General features: G+C 41.2%; 1 protein-coding gene across 11 annotated transcripts in view; it reads right to left on the bottom strand.

Annotated features, from left to right (window-relative positions):
* The window catches only part of Slc4a4 (solute carrier family 4 member 4), a 422068-nt gene that overhangs the window by 88280 nt on the left and 312421 nt on the right, over positions 1 to 21367 (bottom strand). For all 11 annotated transcript variants that reach the window (XM_029477155.1, XM_029477156.1, XM_029477161.1 and 8 more), the window contains 4 exons: positions 14937 to 15024; positions 12114 to 12268; positions 11373 to 11486; positions 8818 to 8992 (listed from right to left, as the gene is read on the bottom strand). In XM_029477155.1, coding sequence (XP_029333015.1) covers positions 8818 to 8992; positions 11373 to 11486; positions 12114 to 12268; positions 14937 to 15024 — 532 coding nt within the window. The remainder of the gene's footprint in view (positions 1 to 8817; positions 8993 to 11372; positions 11487 to 12113; positions 12269 to 14936; positions 15025 to 21367) is intronic.

Here is a 21367-nt window from a genome sequence, read left to right as displayed (position 1 = left end):
TAACTCCAGTTTCAGTGGGTCAGAAATACCCCCCTGGCCTCTGCAGACACCGGGCACGCATAGGATGCACACATGCAGGAAGCACACACACACACACACACATTAAAAATAAAGAAAAAAATTCTAAGAAAAGAAAGAATGCAAGTCTTGAGGTCAAATTCGGGTCACATGAGAATTACTTGAGAAAGTTCATATGTGTTGATTCGTTTGTTATATACTCATCCTTCAGATGAAGCCTAGAGAATGAACTTTCAGAGCTCCCAGGTGATTCTCCTGAGGTCCAAGTTGGAGGTACACCCATTGGACATCTCCCTTCATCCTTCACAAGAGAGTACGAGCTGGTTACACACACCACACATCGGCAATGGGGGAAGGGTGGCTGGTGAGCCTTTGTTTTTAATCCCACAATGAGGCAGCCTCATCCTCTGTCCTGGACAAAGGAAGCACCCAAGATCGGCATGGTCATGCCCCCTGCTGTTATGCTTGTCATAAACAAGATTTCAGGCCACACTGGCAGCAGGAACTAAATAATCAGGGAAGACAAACTACATCTCTGTTTGAGAAAAAAATGTGAGCTCAGGATATCAGCAAGAGAGTTTGAACTCTCTGGGAATAGAATGAGGGGCAAGATAGAGATGCCTTCTGTTCTTTGAAGAGCTGTGAACATGTATGTGAAACACCCAATTCTAGTCTAACACTACACAAAAAATCAATTCCAGATGTACAAAACAACTAAACGAGGACATAAAAGAGCTGAAGTATGTGGGGAAATATTTTTCTAATCTTTAGGGGGAGAAGCCTTTTTAAATATAGCGTGCAAACAAGAAACAAGGGTAGGGGAAGGCTTGAGTGCTAAAGTTAAAATCTGTACAGCCAGAGACGCCACACACACAGTTAAAAGACATTGTGGCATTAGAAAAACACTTAGTAAATCTTTGCCAAATAAGTAAAGGAAAACACCTTTATTATACAGGGAGTTAAGAAGAGAAATTAAATGTCCCCAAAGGAGAATATACCAAGAATACAAGCACAGGGAAGGATGGATGGTCGGTGTCAATGTGGACGAATACCCAGGCTCATTAAAACAACAGGAGTGAGAGCAAATCAAAACAAGCCATTCAATACACAACATAACAAAAGTGAGAATCTAGGGTGAAAAGGTGGGCAAGTGGGTACTCCTGCCCACTATTGGTAGAAATATGAATTAGGATAGCCTTTATGAGTATAATTTGAAATAAATAACAACTATAATCAATATATTGCATAATAATTTTGCTAGGGACTTACCTTAGGGAGATAATTATATATAATAAATATATAGTTGATGATCACTGTATTCTTTATAAAAGAGAAAACTGGGACAAACTGAGAATATAAGTTTATTAAATAAATTATAGTGCATATATCATGTGATAGCCACTAGAATTATGTTAAAGAACCTATTAAAGTAGGAAATGCCCACAAAATATAAATGTTATAAAATAAGAATATATAACCTAATTTATATAATATCCTACATATTTATCTACCTGTGTATATATATTTTGCAATATGTATGAAAAGATATAATGAAAATGTCATATTGGAGAAGCTATTTTCAAAATAGCCATAAGTTAAAAAATGATAAATTTTTACTTTAGCATCATTTGTGATGCCCTATCTTATCCAAATGACTTTAATTTTCTGATCATCAAACAAACAAAGCTGACAAACATCTTTCTAATAAAAAAGTACCAATGACTTAACTTCTGTCAATTAAACTTAACTCAGAACTGCTAAAGCAAGATTTGCATGTGGAGGCGTGTGTGTTCACTCATGCTATGTGCAGGTAAGTGGAGTGTGCATGTGTTTATGTATATACACATGTGGGGGGGGGCAAGGTTGCTGTCAGGAGTCTTCACTGATTATCCACTACCTTATATATTGAGGAAACAACTCTCAACTGTGCCCAGACCTCACAAGTATAGTTACTCTAGCTAGCAAGGATATTCTGTCTCTGCCACCAGATTGCTATCATTACAGGGGATCTGCCATGCCCTCCAGCATCTATGTGTAGGGATCAGCAGCTCTTGAGATCTCAACTGCAGCTCTCAATACTCTCAAGACACACACTTTAGCCACTGAGACATCTTCTTAGCCTGTAAAACATGTTTTGAAAGCTAACAGTTCCTTTCTAGAACCTTGTAAGCAAGATGGATTTCTTCCTCTGTCACTAAACAGGCTTGCTTACTTGGGCTGACCAAAAAATCTGCTTTGCATGTGGAAGCTACAATATGCTGCTATATGGTTGATAAGTTTTTGTGTTTCCTACTTCTCAAGGAAAAGCATTTCAGTGCCAAAGAGCAACAGTCAGACATCCTAATATTATTGTCTATTTCTCCGTAAATTATCAGTTCCTGCCAATCCCGCTGCTGCAAGCTATGCATGACAGGCAGTGCAAAGAAGCACCTTTCTCACCGACACAGAAAGGACACTTTTCCAACTTGAGCAGATTGGTGAAAATCTCTCAGCACAGCAGAATGTTAAAATAAAGCCTCAAATTTGGAGATGCCAGCTAAAAATGTTCCTTATTATGAGACAAGTTCTCTTAAAATGTGCTCTGTTAGGCTCCATAAATATCACGAATTTCACAGAATGCTAAAAATCTTACTGCACTCTTTTGCTAAAAGGTTTGTGAAAATAGGATTATATTTACTCCTGGAAAAAAAATGAAGATGGCTTTCTTCACTCAGTCTTCACTCTAGACTATGCTTAGTCATTCACAATCAAATGTACACTTCCATTAAAATATGTTCTCTGTATGCTAGAGAAGAACAATTCTTAAATAACACAGGGCCTGCCACCAAGCCTCCTCGAAGATTCCTTACCCTAACACCCTCCTCAAAATCTAAGTGATTACTCATTGTGTTAGCAAAGAAGTATTTTCTTTATAGGACTACCAACTGAGCCTAGGGCTTTCTCCAACGTTAATCAAGTGCTCTACCACCGAATTATTTCTTCAATTCTTCGTTTACTTTTATTTTAAGGTAGAGTCTTATTAAGTTGCTCAAGCTGTCCTTGAACTTGAAATCCTCCTGCCTCAGCCTCCTGAGTAGCTAGAATCACATCCCTGTGCCATCAGGCCCAACTCCATATAATAGCTCTGAAAATGAAAAATGCTTAACTGTAATAAATAGTGGACTGTATATATATATATATATATATATATATATATATATATATATATGGAGTGTGCATGTGTTTATGTATATACACATGTGGGGGGCCCAAGGTTGCCGTCAGGAGTCTATATACACTAAAGACAAATTTTAAGTATCTAAATAAGCAGAGAAATATACTTGTTTGGTAACCAAGAATGTAAATATGATAGCATGAATGGTGTCATGGTTTAATTATGGAGGGGATAAGATTTCAGAACAGTGAGGCCAAAAACCATTTCCTTACTATATGGCAATGAAAGTCAAGAATCAACTGGATGGGATTTACCCAGAGGGATAAGTGATGCACCATTCTCAAACGTGAGGAACTGACAGTCCTCTATACTCTAATAAAGAGAAATGGGCACAAGTTGAGGTTGGGTTCTACAGGAATGTAAGGTTGACCCTTGGCAACATAGTTCAGTTGCTCCAAGAAACCCAAGCTAAATTATACTGCCCACACTTATTTATATACGAAATTTGTACATGTCCTCTTGGTAAGCCCCAGCATCTTCTAAGGGTTTCCTGATTGACAAAATATATCTGCTAACATTGGGGAAGGCACAGAGTTATTTGTGCTGGCATTACAATTTTATCAAACTGTCAGCAACTATAGCCTCAACTGCTTTATTCTGAACACAGTTCTATGAGAAATGGTCTTTGCCACTTCAAGATGATCTGTTTCCACAAATGCATGCACACACAAAAGCACAATCATATGTACAAGCATATAAATAGATAAGATACACATATATTTCATAAAAGACATTATAGAGATGATAGATGATGGTAGCTAGATGATAGATAGATAGATAGATAGATAGATAGATAGATAGATAGATAGATAGATTAGATAGATAGATAATGGATGGATAGATGATGGATAGATAGATGATGGATGGATAGATAGATGATAGATAGATAGATAGATAGATAGATAGATAGATAGATAGATAGATAGATGATAGAAAGATAGATAGATAGATAGATAGATAGATAGATAGATAGATAGATAGATACCATGTCCTAAAATTAATGCTTGAAAGCAAATTCTTGTCTTCAAGCAGGCCAGTCCTCTTGAACAGAAGCTGGCAGGAGCATACGCTTAGACAACAGTCACACAGTGAGTCATCTGTGTTTGCACAACATGCTTCTCCCCAGCACCCATGTCTATTTGTAGCCTGACAATAAAGGCCCTAGCCAAACCATCTCTGAGCAGTCAGCCTTTAGAAGCAAGGATGTTATTCTCAGTTGACTCATTGAGCTGCTTGTGTTATGGCGACTAACCTGTTGCCTTATTTGTGAAGGATGGGATATAATTGCAGACACTCAAGTTTGCCCAGTGCTTTCTGGAGTATGCGTTTAGAAAGGTAATTGGAGGTATTACCTACCATACTGGTACCTTGTAGGGACTCAGAAAAAGGTTGCTTCTGTAAGTCTTCTAAATATAAATCCCACCCCCCTAGGGTTCTTAGCTACTTGACTCGCCGCTCTCTACCTCCAGCACATAAAACTCTATCTGTCTAATACATGTTAGGTACTCCATAAACATTTGCAAAGACATAAATTAATGTCTGTCATATACCTATAAAAATGACCTGAGATGTATCATCAAATCCACAAAATATGTTGTTGTCCCAGTGACAAGTCAAAAAGGCTCCTGCCTAAGGGATAAACATTCATCAGGTAAGATGCAATACATGAGATAGTTTCCACGTGTCAAATCAGCTCACTCTCTAGTTCTTAAAACACACTCACACAAAAACTATTTATTAACGTTCCACTCATTTTCTACGCTCTCTTTTCAGTGTTTCTGCTACAAACTTTGGCTCCTGCAAGCCTTCTAGGAGAAGGACTTTGCCAGGGTAGCTTTTAAGGAGGAAAAGCTTCATTATGCAAGAGAAGTGAAGTATGTTTCGGTAATTTCACTCACAAAAAAACTTTAGAATTCTACCTATATTAAGTTTCAACAGAATTATCAATGATGATTATAAAGTAATAACAAAGTATGTCTAAAAATATCCTCATGTGTCTGTATGGCTTTGAGTCATCAACTGTCCAGCCTAATATTCAGGAGCATTGTTTAACAGACTGAAGCTCTAACCCCTTCATACATCCCCTGGCATCTTCAGAACCAGAACATAGCCAGGAATTACCCAGACAATATACAGTGGGGAAAAATTCCCATCATACCTATTTATATTATACAACAAAGTCTACTACCCCAGGGACTCATTCAAATAGAAACCGATTCATACAAATGTTACCAAAACAAACTTGTCCAAACTTCTCCTCTGTTCTTAGATGCTCCATTCTAAAGCTAAATCTGGGGTGGAGATTTGGCTAAGTCCTAGAGCACTTGCCCAGTGTACGGGATAGGTTTTTTAATCAACTTCACACAAGCAAAGTCATCTGAGAGGAGGAAACTTCAACTAAGAAAATGCCACCATAAGACCTGACTGTAGGCAAGCCTGTAGGACCTTTTTTAAATTAGTGATTGATGGGGGAGGTCCCATCTATTGTGGTAGCACAACCCCTGGGCTAGTGGTCCTGGGTTCTATGAGCAAGCCAACAGTAGCAAGCTAGTAACCAGCACTATGTCATGGCCACTGTATCAGCTCCTGTCATCAGGTTCCTGCCTTGTTTGAGTTCCTGTCATCTTCCTTTGGTGATGATCAGTAATGTGGAAGTGTAAGCCACATAAACCCTTTCCTCCTTGCACTTCTTTAGTCATGTTATTTCATCACAGAAATAGAAACCCTAACTAAGATGCCCAGCGTGTTGAAGGCCCTGAATCAAACTATACACACATTACACATATTACACACATTCTCTCTCTCTCTCTCTCTCTCTCTCTCTCTCTCTCTCTCTCTCAAAAATCCATACAACTAAATCTGACAAGATGGTAAAGATTATATTTCAAAGAGGCATTAAATGCACATCTAGGAAGATTACACTGCCACTCTTTCCATGAGAAGAAGAATAACCACAAACAGAAATTAGTTTAGTTTAGATGTCTCTGCATGAGCACACCTCTGTATCTCCTAACAAAAATTGGTTTTGTTGGTTTTGTCCTTAAGTGCATCCCTCAAACATCATCAGACAAGCCTCTGTATTTGGTGGACAGTAATCAACATAGAGACTCACAACAGGTCAAAGGTGTCTAGGGAGTGCCTAGTCATTAACACTGTATTTTAACACTGTATTTAACAATGCATAACCTTTCCCCCAAAACAGCTTGAACATCATCCAGGAGAGGAAGAAAAACTCTCAGCCAGAGGTTGAAGAACTGGAGTGAAACAGAGTCCTCTGAAAACGAGAGGATGGCTCGACTCTTGAACCCACAGCAGCTGTGGTTGCCTGCTCAATGCTTGCATTAGATCAAGCCATTCAGCAGGCTATCATGGAGACAGGCTCGCTCAAGAGGCTCCATCTGAGGAGTTACTGACAAGGCGATGGCTTCTGGGGTAAGAAGAATCAGTTAAGTTTAAGGAAGTGGCCAACCATGCTTCAGTGGGTGGCCCGAACCCTTGGGTATATGGTCAGTACAAACTGGATTTACAAGGTTATTTTCAAAAGATGTCATGGAGTTGGGAGGTTGCAGGTGGATAGCAGCAGCGAATCTGGGAGAAGCTGAGAGGAGGAAGGGACGCATACAATTAAAATACAGTGTAAGCACGTTCGAAATTCTCAAGAATAAGCATGATTAAAAGCAAAGAAAGAAAGAAAGTAAATACAACAATCTGATAGGTGTTCAATACTGAAATATTTATTTATATAACAAAGCTTTTAATAAACAGCAAAAGCCCCTACAAAAACATTCTTTAAATGCCATAGATGTCTTTGATTTCCTAGGACGGCTGCAAGTGCTAGTTTTATGCGGGCCTCAAGGTGTTTCCTCAATGGTTTTTTTTCCAGCTGGTTTCCTAAATGATCTAACTTAGTGAGCATCCTGTTGTAACCTGGATGAGGGACTGCTGCCGCGCTGGCATCTAGGCCAGTGTTTATAAACACTGTATTACTGTTACAGTTTCACCTTGCCTTATGAAGGAGGACATCCACGGCAGGGGTGGCAACAAAACACACTTGGTCTCTGCAAACCATGCCCAGGGGTGTCATGGAGATTCATGGTCTTTGATCAGCAAAATGCTAATCAGTAGTAATATTTAAGAGCTAAAAGCTCTCACGGAGAGTTTGAATTTTCAGTGCATCTGTGAAAGTCAGAAAACCAAGCAATGATAGGACTACAACCACATGATATAAAAAATAAATGGTGGGCACCTCTTTTCCTGAAGCTGCAGCTTTTAAGGGTGGCCATACTGTGAGGAAGCCCAAGCTAGTCTTGTGGAGATGCCACAAGGAGTGTCCCTAGAACTCAGCTGTTCCAGTCACTCAGGCCTAGGCACTATGTGAGTGGAAACCGTTAGACAACTTCAAGCTCGGGTGGCATCACACTGTAATGTGTAGGAGGAACCAAAGGAAGAATCACTCAGCTGAGTCCGTAACTGCCACATGCATGAAGGGCAGCTTCATATAATGGACAGGCACACTCATATGACTGTGAAACTTACCCCTTAGTACCTGGTACCACGAAAAATGTTACTCTCTCTATCTTATCTTTGCGTTTAGAAAGGAATCGAGAGCATAGATGGATAACTAGAGGCAAAGTAGGAATGTAACAGAAGTCATTTGGGGGAATTAGCTGCATTCACAAACTAAGATGCTGGCTGGTAGGCTGTGTGAATACCTCATGGGTTGGACACTGATGGGACGTGAGTGGAAAGACAGAGTTCGAAAGTGCTTCAACTCACGTTCAGCTCCATTCACTGTGTATTCAGTACTGAGTACAACCCCTACTGTTTCTAATGCCATGATCAACTTTAAGTCATTTCCACAGGTTGTTCTAATTGATCCGGGATGGGGTGGGGTAGGGGTGGGGGGAGCATATGACATCTTTTCTATTATGAAAACCATGGCTATTATTGATGTGAAAGGATAGCAAACACCACCTCCCCAGTAACCAACCAACTGTGGTTGTGATTAACATTAGAACATTAACCCAGCCAGGTCCTTTACAGCTCAAGGGGAGCTGGTCCAGGAACAGAAGACACAACTTCAGCTGGGATTCACTAAAGCTGAATTCTACCGGCAGACATGCCAATCCAGCCTTGAGCAGACCACCCCATTGCTTCATGTGTGCATTTGCTCTTCTTGGAACAAGGACAAAGAGTCAGGTAAGCACACGTCCCCCAAAGAGTGTGATCAGCAAGTGAAAACCAAATACGGCCCATGCACTCCAGATCCTGGAAGCTCCAAACCCAGTCCACCACACAGGATCCAAGCAGCTGAGACGCTTCTGCCCAAATAGAATTATAGAACCGCATTTCCTCCCCTTCTTTCCCCACTTGTGACTCAAGCCAGATTTCATCAAGCTATTTTTGTAATTACTAACATGCTGGAAATACAGCAGCGAGCCAGAAGCAAAGTAAAGTGCAGCATCCAGCAAAAGAAAGACAGTCACGCTGAGTAACTGAAGGGCCATCTGCTCCTCGCCGAGCGGCAGGGGTGAGGAGGACCGTCTGCGCTGGACTATTCGCGTCCTCTCTCAAATCAGACCCACCTGCATGTTGTCGGTGGCGTCCCCGAGCAGGCCTCCAAAAGTGATGGCGTTGGTTACGGTTGCCAGGTAAATGAAGAGAATCGCCGAGAGAGCCTGAATGTTTAAAGCATCATAGAAGTCACTGGCAAAAAATGGTGCTTTCCTCTTTATGTCCTTAATTAATCCACCGCAGAACCTGGGCAGGGAGAGAGCAAACATGTGAGCAAGGGTAAGATAAACCGTCATCAACTGCATCAAGACATAATTCACTAAACCACGAAGATGTTGGACGTAAAGTGCTTGAGTCAATGACCAGATACTATTTAAGACATTCTCGTTTAGATGAGACAGAAAAAAAATGTGAAGAAATATTATATTCTCCTTTGTCCTTTTTTATTTTTCAGTTGCTAGAATAGGCCCAACGTTTCCCAAAGATTGTCTAGTTGGTCTTTAGATGAGAGCACTGAGTAGATAAATTACAATTTTTCCATTCTCCAAAAGCAAACATCCAAGTACATCACATTTTAAGTAAAGCCCCTTAAGACGATGTCGCAATGTCATTTCACCCTACGCTGTAAGGATGAGACCCGTGAGGCCCACACCCTCTCTTATTATTCCGTGTCCTGGGGAAACAGCATTGAACCACACAGGCTCTGAAGTTCTGACACCATGGGGTTTACTTCTGGGAAACCGGATAGACAGGATGGTACGTAAGTAAAAATCATGGAAAATTTAAGTGGAGGTGGTAATTACATCGTTCTAGAGAAGACGCAGTGAAAAAATTACAGATAGATAGCAAGAGTGGGCCTCTGAGAATCAGAATTTGGAATAAGGACCCAAAGGCACAAAGTGAAGAAGGCATGAAGGTGTGTGATAGACAAAGGTTCAGGCTGAACCCAAGCACCAGCCTACTTTACTTCTAAGAGAAAATCTTGAGCCAGCCTTCTCCAAAGTGCCCCTTTCTATACCCTGACATCTCAGCCTCAGCCAAGCTGAGCATCCCACTTCAGTACCTGTGATACACAGAGGGTTGTGCACCTACTAAATGAGTGTGGAAAGGAGAGAGATGGAAGAAGGAAAGGACAGTCGGATGCAATTCCACAGCTCATATCTGGCCCGTAAAGAGAATGTGACAATGGTTTCCCTAGTGAAAATAATTTATAAAGAACTGTAGCCACGCACTACATCATGACAGCAAGGTTAGTAATGGACCATGTGTGTGTTTGTGGCCTCACAGGACCTAAAATGATACTATCACAAAGAAGCATCATCAGATATGGCAATATTCTCTGGTACAATTCTCTCCCTGTATATCATGGTGATGTGCTGGCATAAGTAAACCTCTTTGACTGGGAGCTATGTAAAAGCATATGATTACACACATGCATAGCTCTGCTACCAGCTCATGTATTTGCAGTACCATACCTTTTATTGTTGCTTTAGTTAATATTCCTTCTACTTGTAAAAGTATACTGTAAAACAAAATGCCATGTTAAGCTGCCACTGGCCTCGTACATGTCATCTTCATCTTGTCTTTTGACTACATTCAGAGGCCACACTGAATAAGTGGCTAATGCCCTCAGATTGGTCTTCGTACCCTTTATAATGTTTGCATGATGACCAAAGACGGAGTTCTAGACTCTATCCCATCATTAATTAATACAGAAGGTGGGGAGGGTTTTAGTCAGAGGAAAGGAAACAATTTCTTTTTTACTTTAGAGGAGAAACTGAAGTGGGTGACCAGCAGAAGGAAATAATTTCATTTCAATCATATTCAATCACATATTAAAATGTCATATTTTTATATTTTTAAAGATCTGCAGTAACTTCTACATCTTCCTGAGATGAGTCTCATATTAACAATTTCACTTAACCTTCCCCACCCTCCCAAATCATCTTATAATAGAGAATCGATGATCACAGTAAAAAGGTAACTGAAAGGTTCTTGGGAATCAGAATTGTTGACACTGAGACAGGGCAGTGGCCTGCACACCATCCCTTTCCACGTGACACACTTTGGAGTAAGTGTTCATGGAAGGGATGGTACCATGAAAGCCACACAGGATACCTATTCAATCTTCAGTCATCCCGTTCTCACTCACATAAACTTAGCCCTCTCTGTATCATCCTATCAGTGGCTCTGTTGGCCACACTGCCCGGATGTCAGTCTCCCGGGCGCTCTAGGCCTCTGTCCCTAATTCACCCTTCAGGACTTCCTTTGAATGTTTCCTTTATGTACAGGGTCCACTCAGATCTCTCTGTCTAAAACTATACTACTATTCATCACCAAAGTGCCTACTTTTTTCCTTTCATTTCCCTCATAAACCCATTGGTGCATTCATTTATTTGTTTAAGATTCCTCCCCCATCTCTACAAAATGAGGCCCGGATGGGCAAGGCATTCATATACTGCTCTATTCCCAGTGACCTTGACTAACAGATGTGCTATAAATATTCGTTCGCTGACCAATGGAACAAACCAGCAAAGAAAACACTGAAAGTGAATTGAGAACAAGGAAGGGAAATTTAGATCTAAGGAAAACCTTATCATGAATGGCAAAAGGTTCCTGCAGTTACCGGCCAGTTCTCTGTAGTTCTTCACAGTCACCGTGTCCTCCTCCTCCGTGGCCTCCATCATGAGGTGTGTCCCCATTCATCTGAACATTCTCTCCACCTGAATACATATTCTTTCTGAGCAAGACAACAGGGTGCAAGTAGGCATTAGTTTATTGTGCACATTTGCTTTCATGGCTGTAGGTGTGCTTTTAAAGGCAGAGAATGAAGCCTTCTCAGAAAACAACCATGATTTCTTATTTTTTGCTAACAGGTAATTCTTACAGTGTTCTATCTAGTGGAAAGACAGATGGCTGGGTCAACAAAGAGTTTAACTTATTGCACACTTATAGGAATGAAGAGGAATGAAACGGTTCCGCCTGGGGAATAACAGATTTTCAGGACCCAGTTTCTCCTCAACTACTGTACTAGACTGTTTAACCTGCTTAGCCTAAAGGGCTCTTCTTGAGTAAAGTGATCTTTCCACAGACACAGGCAGAATGTCCCCTAAGCATCCCCAAAGAACAGTGGTGACACTTTCTAACATTATGAGCTACGTGCAATTATTAAGGTGCATCAGAGCACATAACACTTATTTTACAGTGCCAAGTGAATGTTACGCTAAGACACACCAACTCATCTGAGGCAAAATATCCATGGAATCAAGGACAATCACAACATAACCTGGCTCTACTTATTTTCTGAAATGCAACCTCGTCAGGGGCTTGACACTCCCCGAATACTGCCAAGTGCATCGCAACTTACCTTTTGTCAGATGATGGGAGACTCTTTGGAGGCTCTATTCTGATTGCGGGGTCCCATTCCCCAGGTGGAAGGACAATGACTTCATCTAAGAACTCATCAATGCCAGCAATCAGGTCGTGTCTGTCTTTTGCTTTGTAAGCGATGTCGTGGAACACCTGAACAGCGAGAGAAGTGCTTAGCCAACGAGCCAACTTTCTGAATGCCTCACAACACATCACAGCTGAGCAACACACCCATGGTGTGCCCTGACACTCCCATAGCCGCTCGCTCATCTTCCTCCCTATTCAGTGTACTGAGGGGTACAGGTTATGATCTCAAAATCTAAGTAAAGGCTTGAAGAGATGGAATTTTAAGGATGGGTTCCCATCCAAATTCTCACAGTCGCAGTAAGAGCCAGCTGAAAAATGTTTTCAAGATCTTTACTGAAAACTAGTCTCGGAATTAAATATTAGTGTGAGAACAAGTGCACACTGACTATTAAGTCAGGATAAGGAACCTCTGTGCTGCTGAAGGACAGAAGCAACTCCTGCAAGTTGTCATCTGACCTTTACGTGTGTGCCATAGTATGTGCACCTACACACACACACACACACACACACACACACACACACACACACACACTGCAGTCCTCTAACAATGGGAGTTATTCAAAAATCAAAGAAGAAAGCCAGAGTTATATCAGCAGAAAGGACAGGGGTTGAAATTAGTGCTCACATGTCTTCATTTTAGCAAGATAATTCATCAAAGGCAAGACAGGGTCTAAATGAGAAATGTCTTGTGCATTTGAGCACTCAGTCTCCAGTGGGTCGCAGTTCCAGTTTAGGGAAGTAGGAAGCATAGCCTTCCTGGAGGGAGTATGTCACAGGGTGCAGACTGTGAGCTTAAAGCCCCACTCTACGCTTCACTTTTTTCCCTCTACATTGTGCTTGAGGTTGATGATGTGAGACCTTAGCTCCCTGCATCTTCGGCCATGCCTGCCACCACTGCCTGCGGCCTGCCGCCTGCCACGGTGCCTCCTCCCCACTGTGGTGGTGATGGACTCTTATCCCTATGGAGTTATGAACCTAAGTAAATGTGTCCATTTTCCTATAAGTTGCCTTAGTCATGGTGTTTTAACACAGCAACAGAAGCAACTGAGGCAGACAGCAAAGCCGCCATGTCTTTTATCCATGTCAAAGGAGAGGTTTCAGAATGCCATACAATCCTTTTCTTCAGTGCCCCATTCTTCTGAGCCAATCTGAAGGTCTTCACAAAGTCAAGCCTTTTATCTTTATAAGTTTATTTCTTTTTCTTATCCAGAAGAGAATGTTGCCCCTCCTGTTCAACACCCTGAACTTATGCTAAGTCTTTCTACTATATCTCTTCTCCTAGAATATCACTTTTAGGTGTTATCAGGCAATTAGCACTGGTTTGGGGGTTCTGGGTTTGAGGAAGAGGCAACACACAGGACAACTACTCCCTCTGCAGCACACACGCCGTCTCCTGGCTCATTCTCTCTGGCAGATATAGAGAATCATCAATACATATCGGCACTGTCAACCAATGAGATGTAAGAGAAGGAAACCTGTAAAGTACCTGTTGAAAGAAGCCCTTGTCGACATCAGAGGACCACTCTGCACCCATCACAGGCACTCTAAAGCATTCTTACTTTATATTAGAAATGAATTTTAAAAGAAAAAAAAAAGCTATCAATACACATAATTAAACAAATTACCCAACTGAAATGAGGGAAATAAATGTTCCCTGGAATAGAATGGCAGCGCTGTCCTTTATTCCACAGGGGAAAGAACCTCCAGTTCTACACTTGACAGGGAAGACTGACAAACGAAGCCATGGTACAAACAGCACTCTGAGACACAGTGATGCAGAACGCCAAGAGAGCAGCTGATGTCCCTGTACTTCAGTGGCATTTCTTCTACCATAGACTAGTTCAGAATTTGATCATAACTAAATTAAATATGCTTACTGATAGAAAAGCTACTGTACACGTGGATAAGATGTCAACTCTAAAGCACTAGCTAGAAACAGTATCTAATGTACCACAGATGTACACTGTGCCTCCCCAGAAAATACAAGCCATAAAAACAAATACATTCTGATAGCTAAAAATTATCTATCATCTGCTTTATTATGCATTGTTTGATAAAACTCATCATTTCTCAAATAATATTCGGACATATGAGTTCAGAGATGTGATCAATTATTTTAAGAGATAAAGTTAATAGAATAACCTTGAGCTTGTCCAGCAATATTTAAACATCAGTTTTAACAACTGAAAATACATAAGGACCATATCAAGGCAATTGCACACTGGTCATTTTAGACAGTAACAATCTGTTGGTGTTGAGAACATTCAAAATCCTCTTTATTAGTTATTTTTGCAACATATAATCAATTGTTGTTAATCATCACTGCCTACTGTGTCTCAGATCATTCCAAAGTGTATAACTGAATTAAAATTTCACATAGTAACCTGTAAAGAGCAAAACTATATGTAATTCATTTAGTTCAGATTTTTAAGAAATTTAGAATATTTTATAGATACTTTTGCTTAGGAAAAATGGAAATGTATTTATTACTATATATTTTTAGAACCTAACACAAAACCAAAACATGTGCCTTACACTTTTGGGAAGCTGTCCTACCTAAAAAAGAATGACCTAAGAATGATTGTATGTTATTATGTGAAGTACCTCATAGCCATATAAGTCTAACAGAAAAAACAAAAACAAAAACAAAACAAACAAACAAAAAACCTAACAGTCAATTCACAGTTTAGATCAACATAAATAAGATAACCACACATCCACCCAGCTCCCCTACCTCGTCAGACATCAAGGTGGCGATGGCTCTTCCAATCTCATGGTAGGACTTGGCTTTCCCCTTTGGACCTAAGAGAATGAACAAGAACCTAATGGAGAAGGAGAGAAGCAAAAATTGTAATACACATTTGGTCAAACTGAGAAATCGTTATCCTGATTCATCACGATGGTTCTAGAGATCGACTTTAGTGTGTGTGTGTGTGTGTGTGTGTGTGTGTGTGTGTGTGTGTGTGTGCATGAGTGTGAATTCATGTGCACGTGGAGGTCACAGGTCAGGTGTCTTCCCGAATAGCGCTTCCCCTTAGGTTTTGGGATGGCCTTTCACATTTTACCTGGACCTTACAGATGTAGCCAGACTAGCAATCCCCAGGGATCCTCCTGCTTTTGCCTGTTTAGTGGTGGGATTACAGGCACATACCGCTGCACCCAGTTTATTACATGGATATTAGAGAACTTAGACCCTCACATTTGGGAAGCAGCACTAGCTGGTCTGAGCATTCTTCCCAGGCCCTAGAACTCACCTTTACACTGAAGAAAGATGTAATTCTAAGGGATTACAAAAAGATATTCCTTAACACCATCACAAGGTTTAACTGAGGGAGAAACCCAAGAGCCTTCTTCATTGAGCAGGAAGAGTTACTTATCCATTTCACAAACTGTTGATCGCTCTGTGTTAAACTTTTCTTTGTCTTCATTTCTACTAACTTTGGAATCTGTGGTGCAACTGTGACATTGCTGACATTGACTGCAAGGACTTAGTACATTTTCTGATTTCTCTGACTTCCCAGTACCTAGTATGGGCAGTGACAACCGCTCGTCTCCATATTTTTAGGAAACACTGCTGCTATTCAGCTGAGTGGGATTCAGCGAAAACCAAACCTTCACACGTGATGCACACGCGGATAGGAAGGTGCGAGAAGCATGAGAGACATAAAAAACTTAAGTACCATTCACAGACAGTGAAAAGCCCTTATGAGTATCCTCATTTCCTTTTCTGAACTTATTTTCTTGATAATGTAAAGAGCATTGCTCCAGAGCAAATACATCCTGATATAATCAATGATGAACTATAATCAATGATGAGCTGGTCGTTTTGGACGATTTCCATCTCTCACCATGAAGGAGAAGCTGTGTCTCCACTAAGGAAGACAGAGCCTGATAAGTAAGAAAGATGTACAAAAGGTAACACTGGGTGAATCCCTGCTTCCCCGTTGCTCATGCATTACCTAACAGGGAGAAAAGAAAGACCACACACACAAGAGCATCATATGTCTGCACGGCTTCAGAGAGCCTGCAAAGCACACCTGTCGCCTTATTCAGATTCCCACACAGCCTTCTGCAAAACAGAGCTCACCCTGTTCAACAGCGAGGAATCTGGGGGTGGAGAAGATGGTAGGTGAGCTCAAGGTTTGTGTCTAGCAAAGGACAGGGCTGAGCACAGAGCTCAGGGGCTGAACAGGAGGCTGCTATGAGTGACACTCGGGGTGAACCTGCAGTGTCAAAACAACACAATCAGAATGGCAGAATGTGGGTCCACGGGCATCTCAGATTCCATCCCTCCCTTAATGACTGTGGCGTGTCACCTGTTCTTCGGATGCGCTGGGGCTGTGATTCATCAGACAAAACCTATCCAGCAGGCATTTTCATGCATGGCTCTTGGGAAAAGAATTGTGGATTCTCATGTAGCCACGGACAAGAGCTGATGGCACCAGGAACCGTGTAATAGTTTACTTCACTGAATTTTACTTCTATTTATTTAGTTCCCTAACTCACTTTAAAAAGAAAAGGACTGACATCAGAAGCTCTGCAAACGAATGTCACCATCTACTCCAAAAAATGGTCCTAACGTACAAGTACTTTTTTCTTCATTTGTAAAATTTACTCCAAAGATTTTCTTAAAAAAAAAAATCAGGAATCAAAACTATAACTAATGTTCTTAAAAGTTTGAATATTCAGATCTTATTATCAGAATAACCATAAAACCACCCAGCATGTATCTGCTGAGAGCCTGTCCCTTAGCGGAGGTGAGGCTCACTGTCAAGGGCTGTCACGGTGAAGGACATAGCAAAGAGAACTGGTGATTCTGAAAGCCTGCCCAAGAGAGAACGCGGTTACTATCAAAGCCACACTTTCGTTCTCCCAACACTTCCACTGATGCTTGGATACAACAATAAACTAACCTAGGTGGCAGCACAAAGTCCATGGTGGGTCCTAAAGGGAACACTCATTATTCTTAGAACAATGCATGCAAAGCCACTAAGGTGAAGTCGCATTAAGGAAAGTTAGTACTGGTTACATTTACTAAGTCTACTTGCCTGCCTACAGAGGGTCATGCATGGCAGAAATGGCAGTTTTAGGCTAAACAGGCAGATGTGGGTATCATAGAAGAAAACTGTCTTGACAGTGGCTCCTTTGTTTAGTATATGTGAGCTGTATTTCCCTTGTCTGGGCCTTTTTATTGTTTTGATGTATCTAAATATTAACTTTCCAAATAATACACAATCCCTAACACCTTGCCAGGGCCACTTTGTGCGTCTTCCACCACTTTCTAATATCCCCACGTGAATATAGCTTATAAAAGCTCAGTCTGAAAACTGATTCGTAGATTCACTCTCAGGTTGTACATAAGGCAACCAAACCTAATTGAATATTGTGTTCTCTGTGAGGAAACACTCTTGATCGACAACAGTCTACAAACGTGGAACTAGGCAGGGAGGAGGTAACTGGGCAAGCGTTTTTAACAGAGTGATGGAGCTACCAAGTTAGCACAAGGGCATACATTTTCTATAAAACATTTACTGTTTGGTCTTTGCACCATAATCCCAAAGAAAGAACGGAAGTGATAAATTAGTGTAGTGATAGCTATAACACATACTAAAACAATAAGTCAGGGTGCAAAATATTATATTGGCTCAATAACCCAGATGGAAAGATATCTTGGTTAAGACAAAAAGACATTTCTTCATTATGAAATGTCACCAGGTGCCAAGTAGAAACAATACAGTTAAGAGCACTTCAGAGATCTACTCCCTGAAAGTAGCACAGGAGGAACACTGGGCATAGTGTGCATCAGGGTCTCACTGTAAGCTAAGAGTTTCACGGGTAGGAACAGAAGGCTGGAGCAGGTTCCAATCCACAGCACCACTGCAATGCCTATGAGGAGAGGGGAGACCTGAGGAAGCCACAGCTGGGAACAACCCTGAAAGCCAAACCCTCTCTGCCCAATGCCCACCCCCTGCCCTTTCACCCTCAGAGAAGCAAAAGCTGTTACAACTTTTACAATGGTTCTACATCCTGCCATGCTCAGCTTTCATAATGTACTGAAATCTTCTTTCACAATACAAGCTGGGTTTTGCCAATGGACAGATGTTTTTTGTTTTGTTTTGTTTTTTAACCCGGAAGCCTTTCTCCTTATTAACGAATTACTAGTGAGCATTGCATTTGTGTGGCCAGAAGGGAAGAGCCCATGTTGACAACTCAGAAGGGAGAAAAGCAAGCTCATGTTACTGGGTTTCTTCTACTCACACTCAACTACCGATGCCAGAGTTAGAATTTAGAATGGCTCCTAGTTGTCTCTAGAGTCTCCAGGAGGCCCCTTCCTACTTGTGCGAATTTTGTCAAGTAACTAATTATGCCTGCAGAGGATGCCTCTGGCACACTTCACAACAAAAAGAAACACCAGATGATTCATGTCCAGAGTGAGTGAGTGGCCTATACTCTCACACTCTCAAGATGATTATAGGCATAACAAGTGCACTATCAGAAAAGGAGTCAGCCTTCCTAAAGCACCCGGTCTGTTTAGAAAGGATGCGCCCCCTGCCTCCTGATAGATCCCAACTGTCTCCTGAAAACCCCCAGCATGTACCCATCCCTTACCCCCTTCTCTGGAACAGCGGTGAATCAAACAACCCATTATGCAGCTTTGGAAGATGTAGCTAAGCTGTAGCCTCTACAATAGACTCATGAGGACCCCACACCATCACTACCACCATACACGCAGTGAAGGACAGACAATCCATAGTGGGGATGCTATCTCAACCCCTCTAAAATACTGTAATGTTGTTAAATAATTAAGTGAAAACTACTTCTCATAGGCAATGCTGGAGAGAAATATTGCACTACTTAAGAATCTAAAGCTCTCTGCCTAGCCTTTTACCTTAGATCAAGATCCAAAGGAGACAAACTGGTTTACACTTGTTATTGCTTCTTACCGTCCCAAAGTGTCTTATCTTAACCCATTCTAGATACCTCTCTAAGTTACCCCTGAACTTTGGTTACAGAGTCAGAAATGTGAAGTTCTACTACTAGCTAATAGCAAATCTTCCCATTGCCTCCATTCCAAGGCTGCTAATAGGTTATAAAAATGTATCATATATATACTATATGATTGTGTGTGTGTGTGTGTGTGTGTGTGTGTGTGTGTGTGTGTGTGTGTGACTAGGGGTATATATCTGTGACTGGGGATATATATACACACACATACACACACATATGTGTGTATGACTGGATATAATATGTATATGTGTGTGTGTGTGTATGTGTGTGTGTGACTAGATATAACACACACACATGTGTGTATGACTGGATATAATATATTATATATATATATGTGTGTGTGTGTGTGACTAGATATAATATATTATATATACTATATAATGTGTGTGTGTGTGTGTGTAAGAGACTGAGTATAAGGTAAAAGCAAGAAAAGTGCCTGAAAAATATTAAAAATACATCCCATCAAGTCACCAGACATCAAAAACTAGTGTGTTTGCTTTGACATGAAAAGCCAGACCCACCCCTACACAGACACCTACCTACCCAGCCATTGATAGCCACAGTGCTACAAGTAGAGGCTGCAATGGACAAAGTAAATAAGGAAGCCTGTGAGCTGAGCTAGGAAAGAGACCTGAGGGCCAGAATTCTGAGGAGGTCCCCAGATAGGAAAGATAGTAAAACTGTTTCCCAGGAAGAGTGATAACAGCATTCATAGCATAAGTCTCCTCTCCATCTAAGGGGAAATCATGACCATGGAAAGACTTTTTAAGTATGCCCGCAGAGCAACAGAGCAGTGTACAAGTTAAAGCCCATCACCGGGTACAGACTGGGTTGCTCACGGTGACTACACATTCCTCATGCAATTTCTATTATTGGACTTCATAGGATGTAGTCACTGTAAATATCCTCATATTTACACACACATAGACACACACAGACACACACACACACACACAGAGCTAAGGAGCCTCTCTACTAGTGATTACAGTTTACCCTGCTCTAGAAGACAGCAAACCGATAAAGTATCTCCTGGAACAATATTAATATCGGAGGGTATATTGTTCAGATTATAGCTCTGAAATTGTTTTATGATATTGAATTACACCTCTTCCCAGCTCTAAAATAAATGGCTTCACTCCTCTCGCTCATCAGATGATACCATATTTCAACTCTAAATTAATACTTTCCTCGGGTGCAGAAGAAAATGAAGAAAAAAATGGGCAGACAGGAGGGGATGGTAAGAAAGACACACAAATGGTCATGGTTTCCTGCTTCCTGTATGTGTATCGCTGCTTAAACAAAGGGCCTTTAAAATAATTTTTATTTGTAGCTTCTACAGAAAAAAAAAAGGTAATAAAAATGAAAGCGCAAGAGCAGTCTTCTTTAAAACTTCTCGGCATGTTTTCTCTTTCAAGCCCTGGTTAAGTTAGTGCAAAGACATAAATAAAGCCACTGGGGCACCGAGCTGGACTCCAGCCATCCTGAGTCAGCGGCTTGCTAGGTGACTGCTCAGACAGAACTGCAAGCCTCCGCCAGAACGTTATAGAAAACACCAATCACAATCAGCCCATTAATTGCAGAGTTGTGACCACCTCCTCTCCAATGCTGCATACCCAGGGTCTGTCCCAGGTATTTAAAAAACGATGGGTGGGAGGAAGACTTCCTGATCAGGGAGACTGGCTGAGCTGAAAGGGCTTTGGGACATTTGCTTCTCATTTTCTTCCTAACCCAGCTCAGAACAAACCTTGAGACTCTTGTCATGGTTGGTTAACCATGCTCAGATCATCTGAGTCCACTCAGAGGGATCTACAGCCCTTCCTGTTCACATGTAAAAACTTAAAAAAAAAAAAGAAGAAAGAAAGAAAGAAAGAAAGAAAGAAAGAAAGAAAGAAAGAAAGAAAGAAAGAAAGAAAGAAAGAAGTCACCTAACTCTACCCTGGGTCTCTACAGCTAACACATTCCTGCCCAAAATCAGTTGGTAATTTCCTGATGGCAACCTGAAGGTACAATCTTCTGTAGCCTCGTTCTCAGCACATGTCTAAGGGGGGTATTAGCATCTCTTCTGCTAATCTTGTGCCTAAGTTGAGCACCCAAACCACTAAGTACAACTTCAGAGACAGCTGGCAGGATAGCTTCTAGGATGACTTCTAGGGCAAG

Source organism: Mus caroli, chromosome 5 (genome assembly GCF_900094665.2).
Source record: "Mus caroli chromosome 5, CAROLI_EIJ_v1.1, whole genome shotgun sequence".
Taxonomy (NCBI): Eukaryota; Metazoa; Chordata; class Mammalia; order Rodentia; family Muridae; genus Mus; species Mus caroli.
Note: the sequence above shows the minus strand (reverse complement) of the source record. Positions and strands in the feature narration are given on the sequence as shown.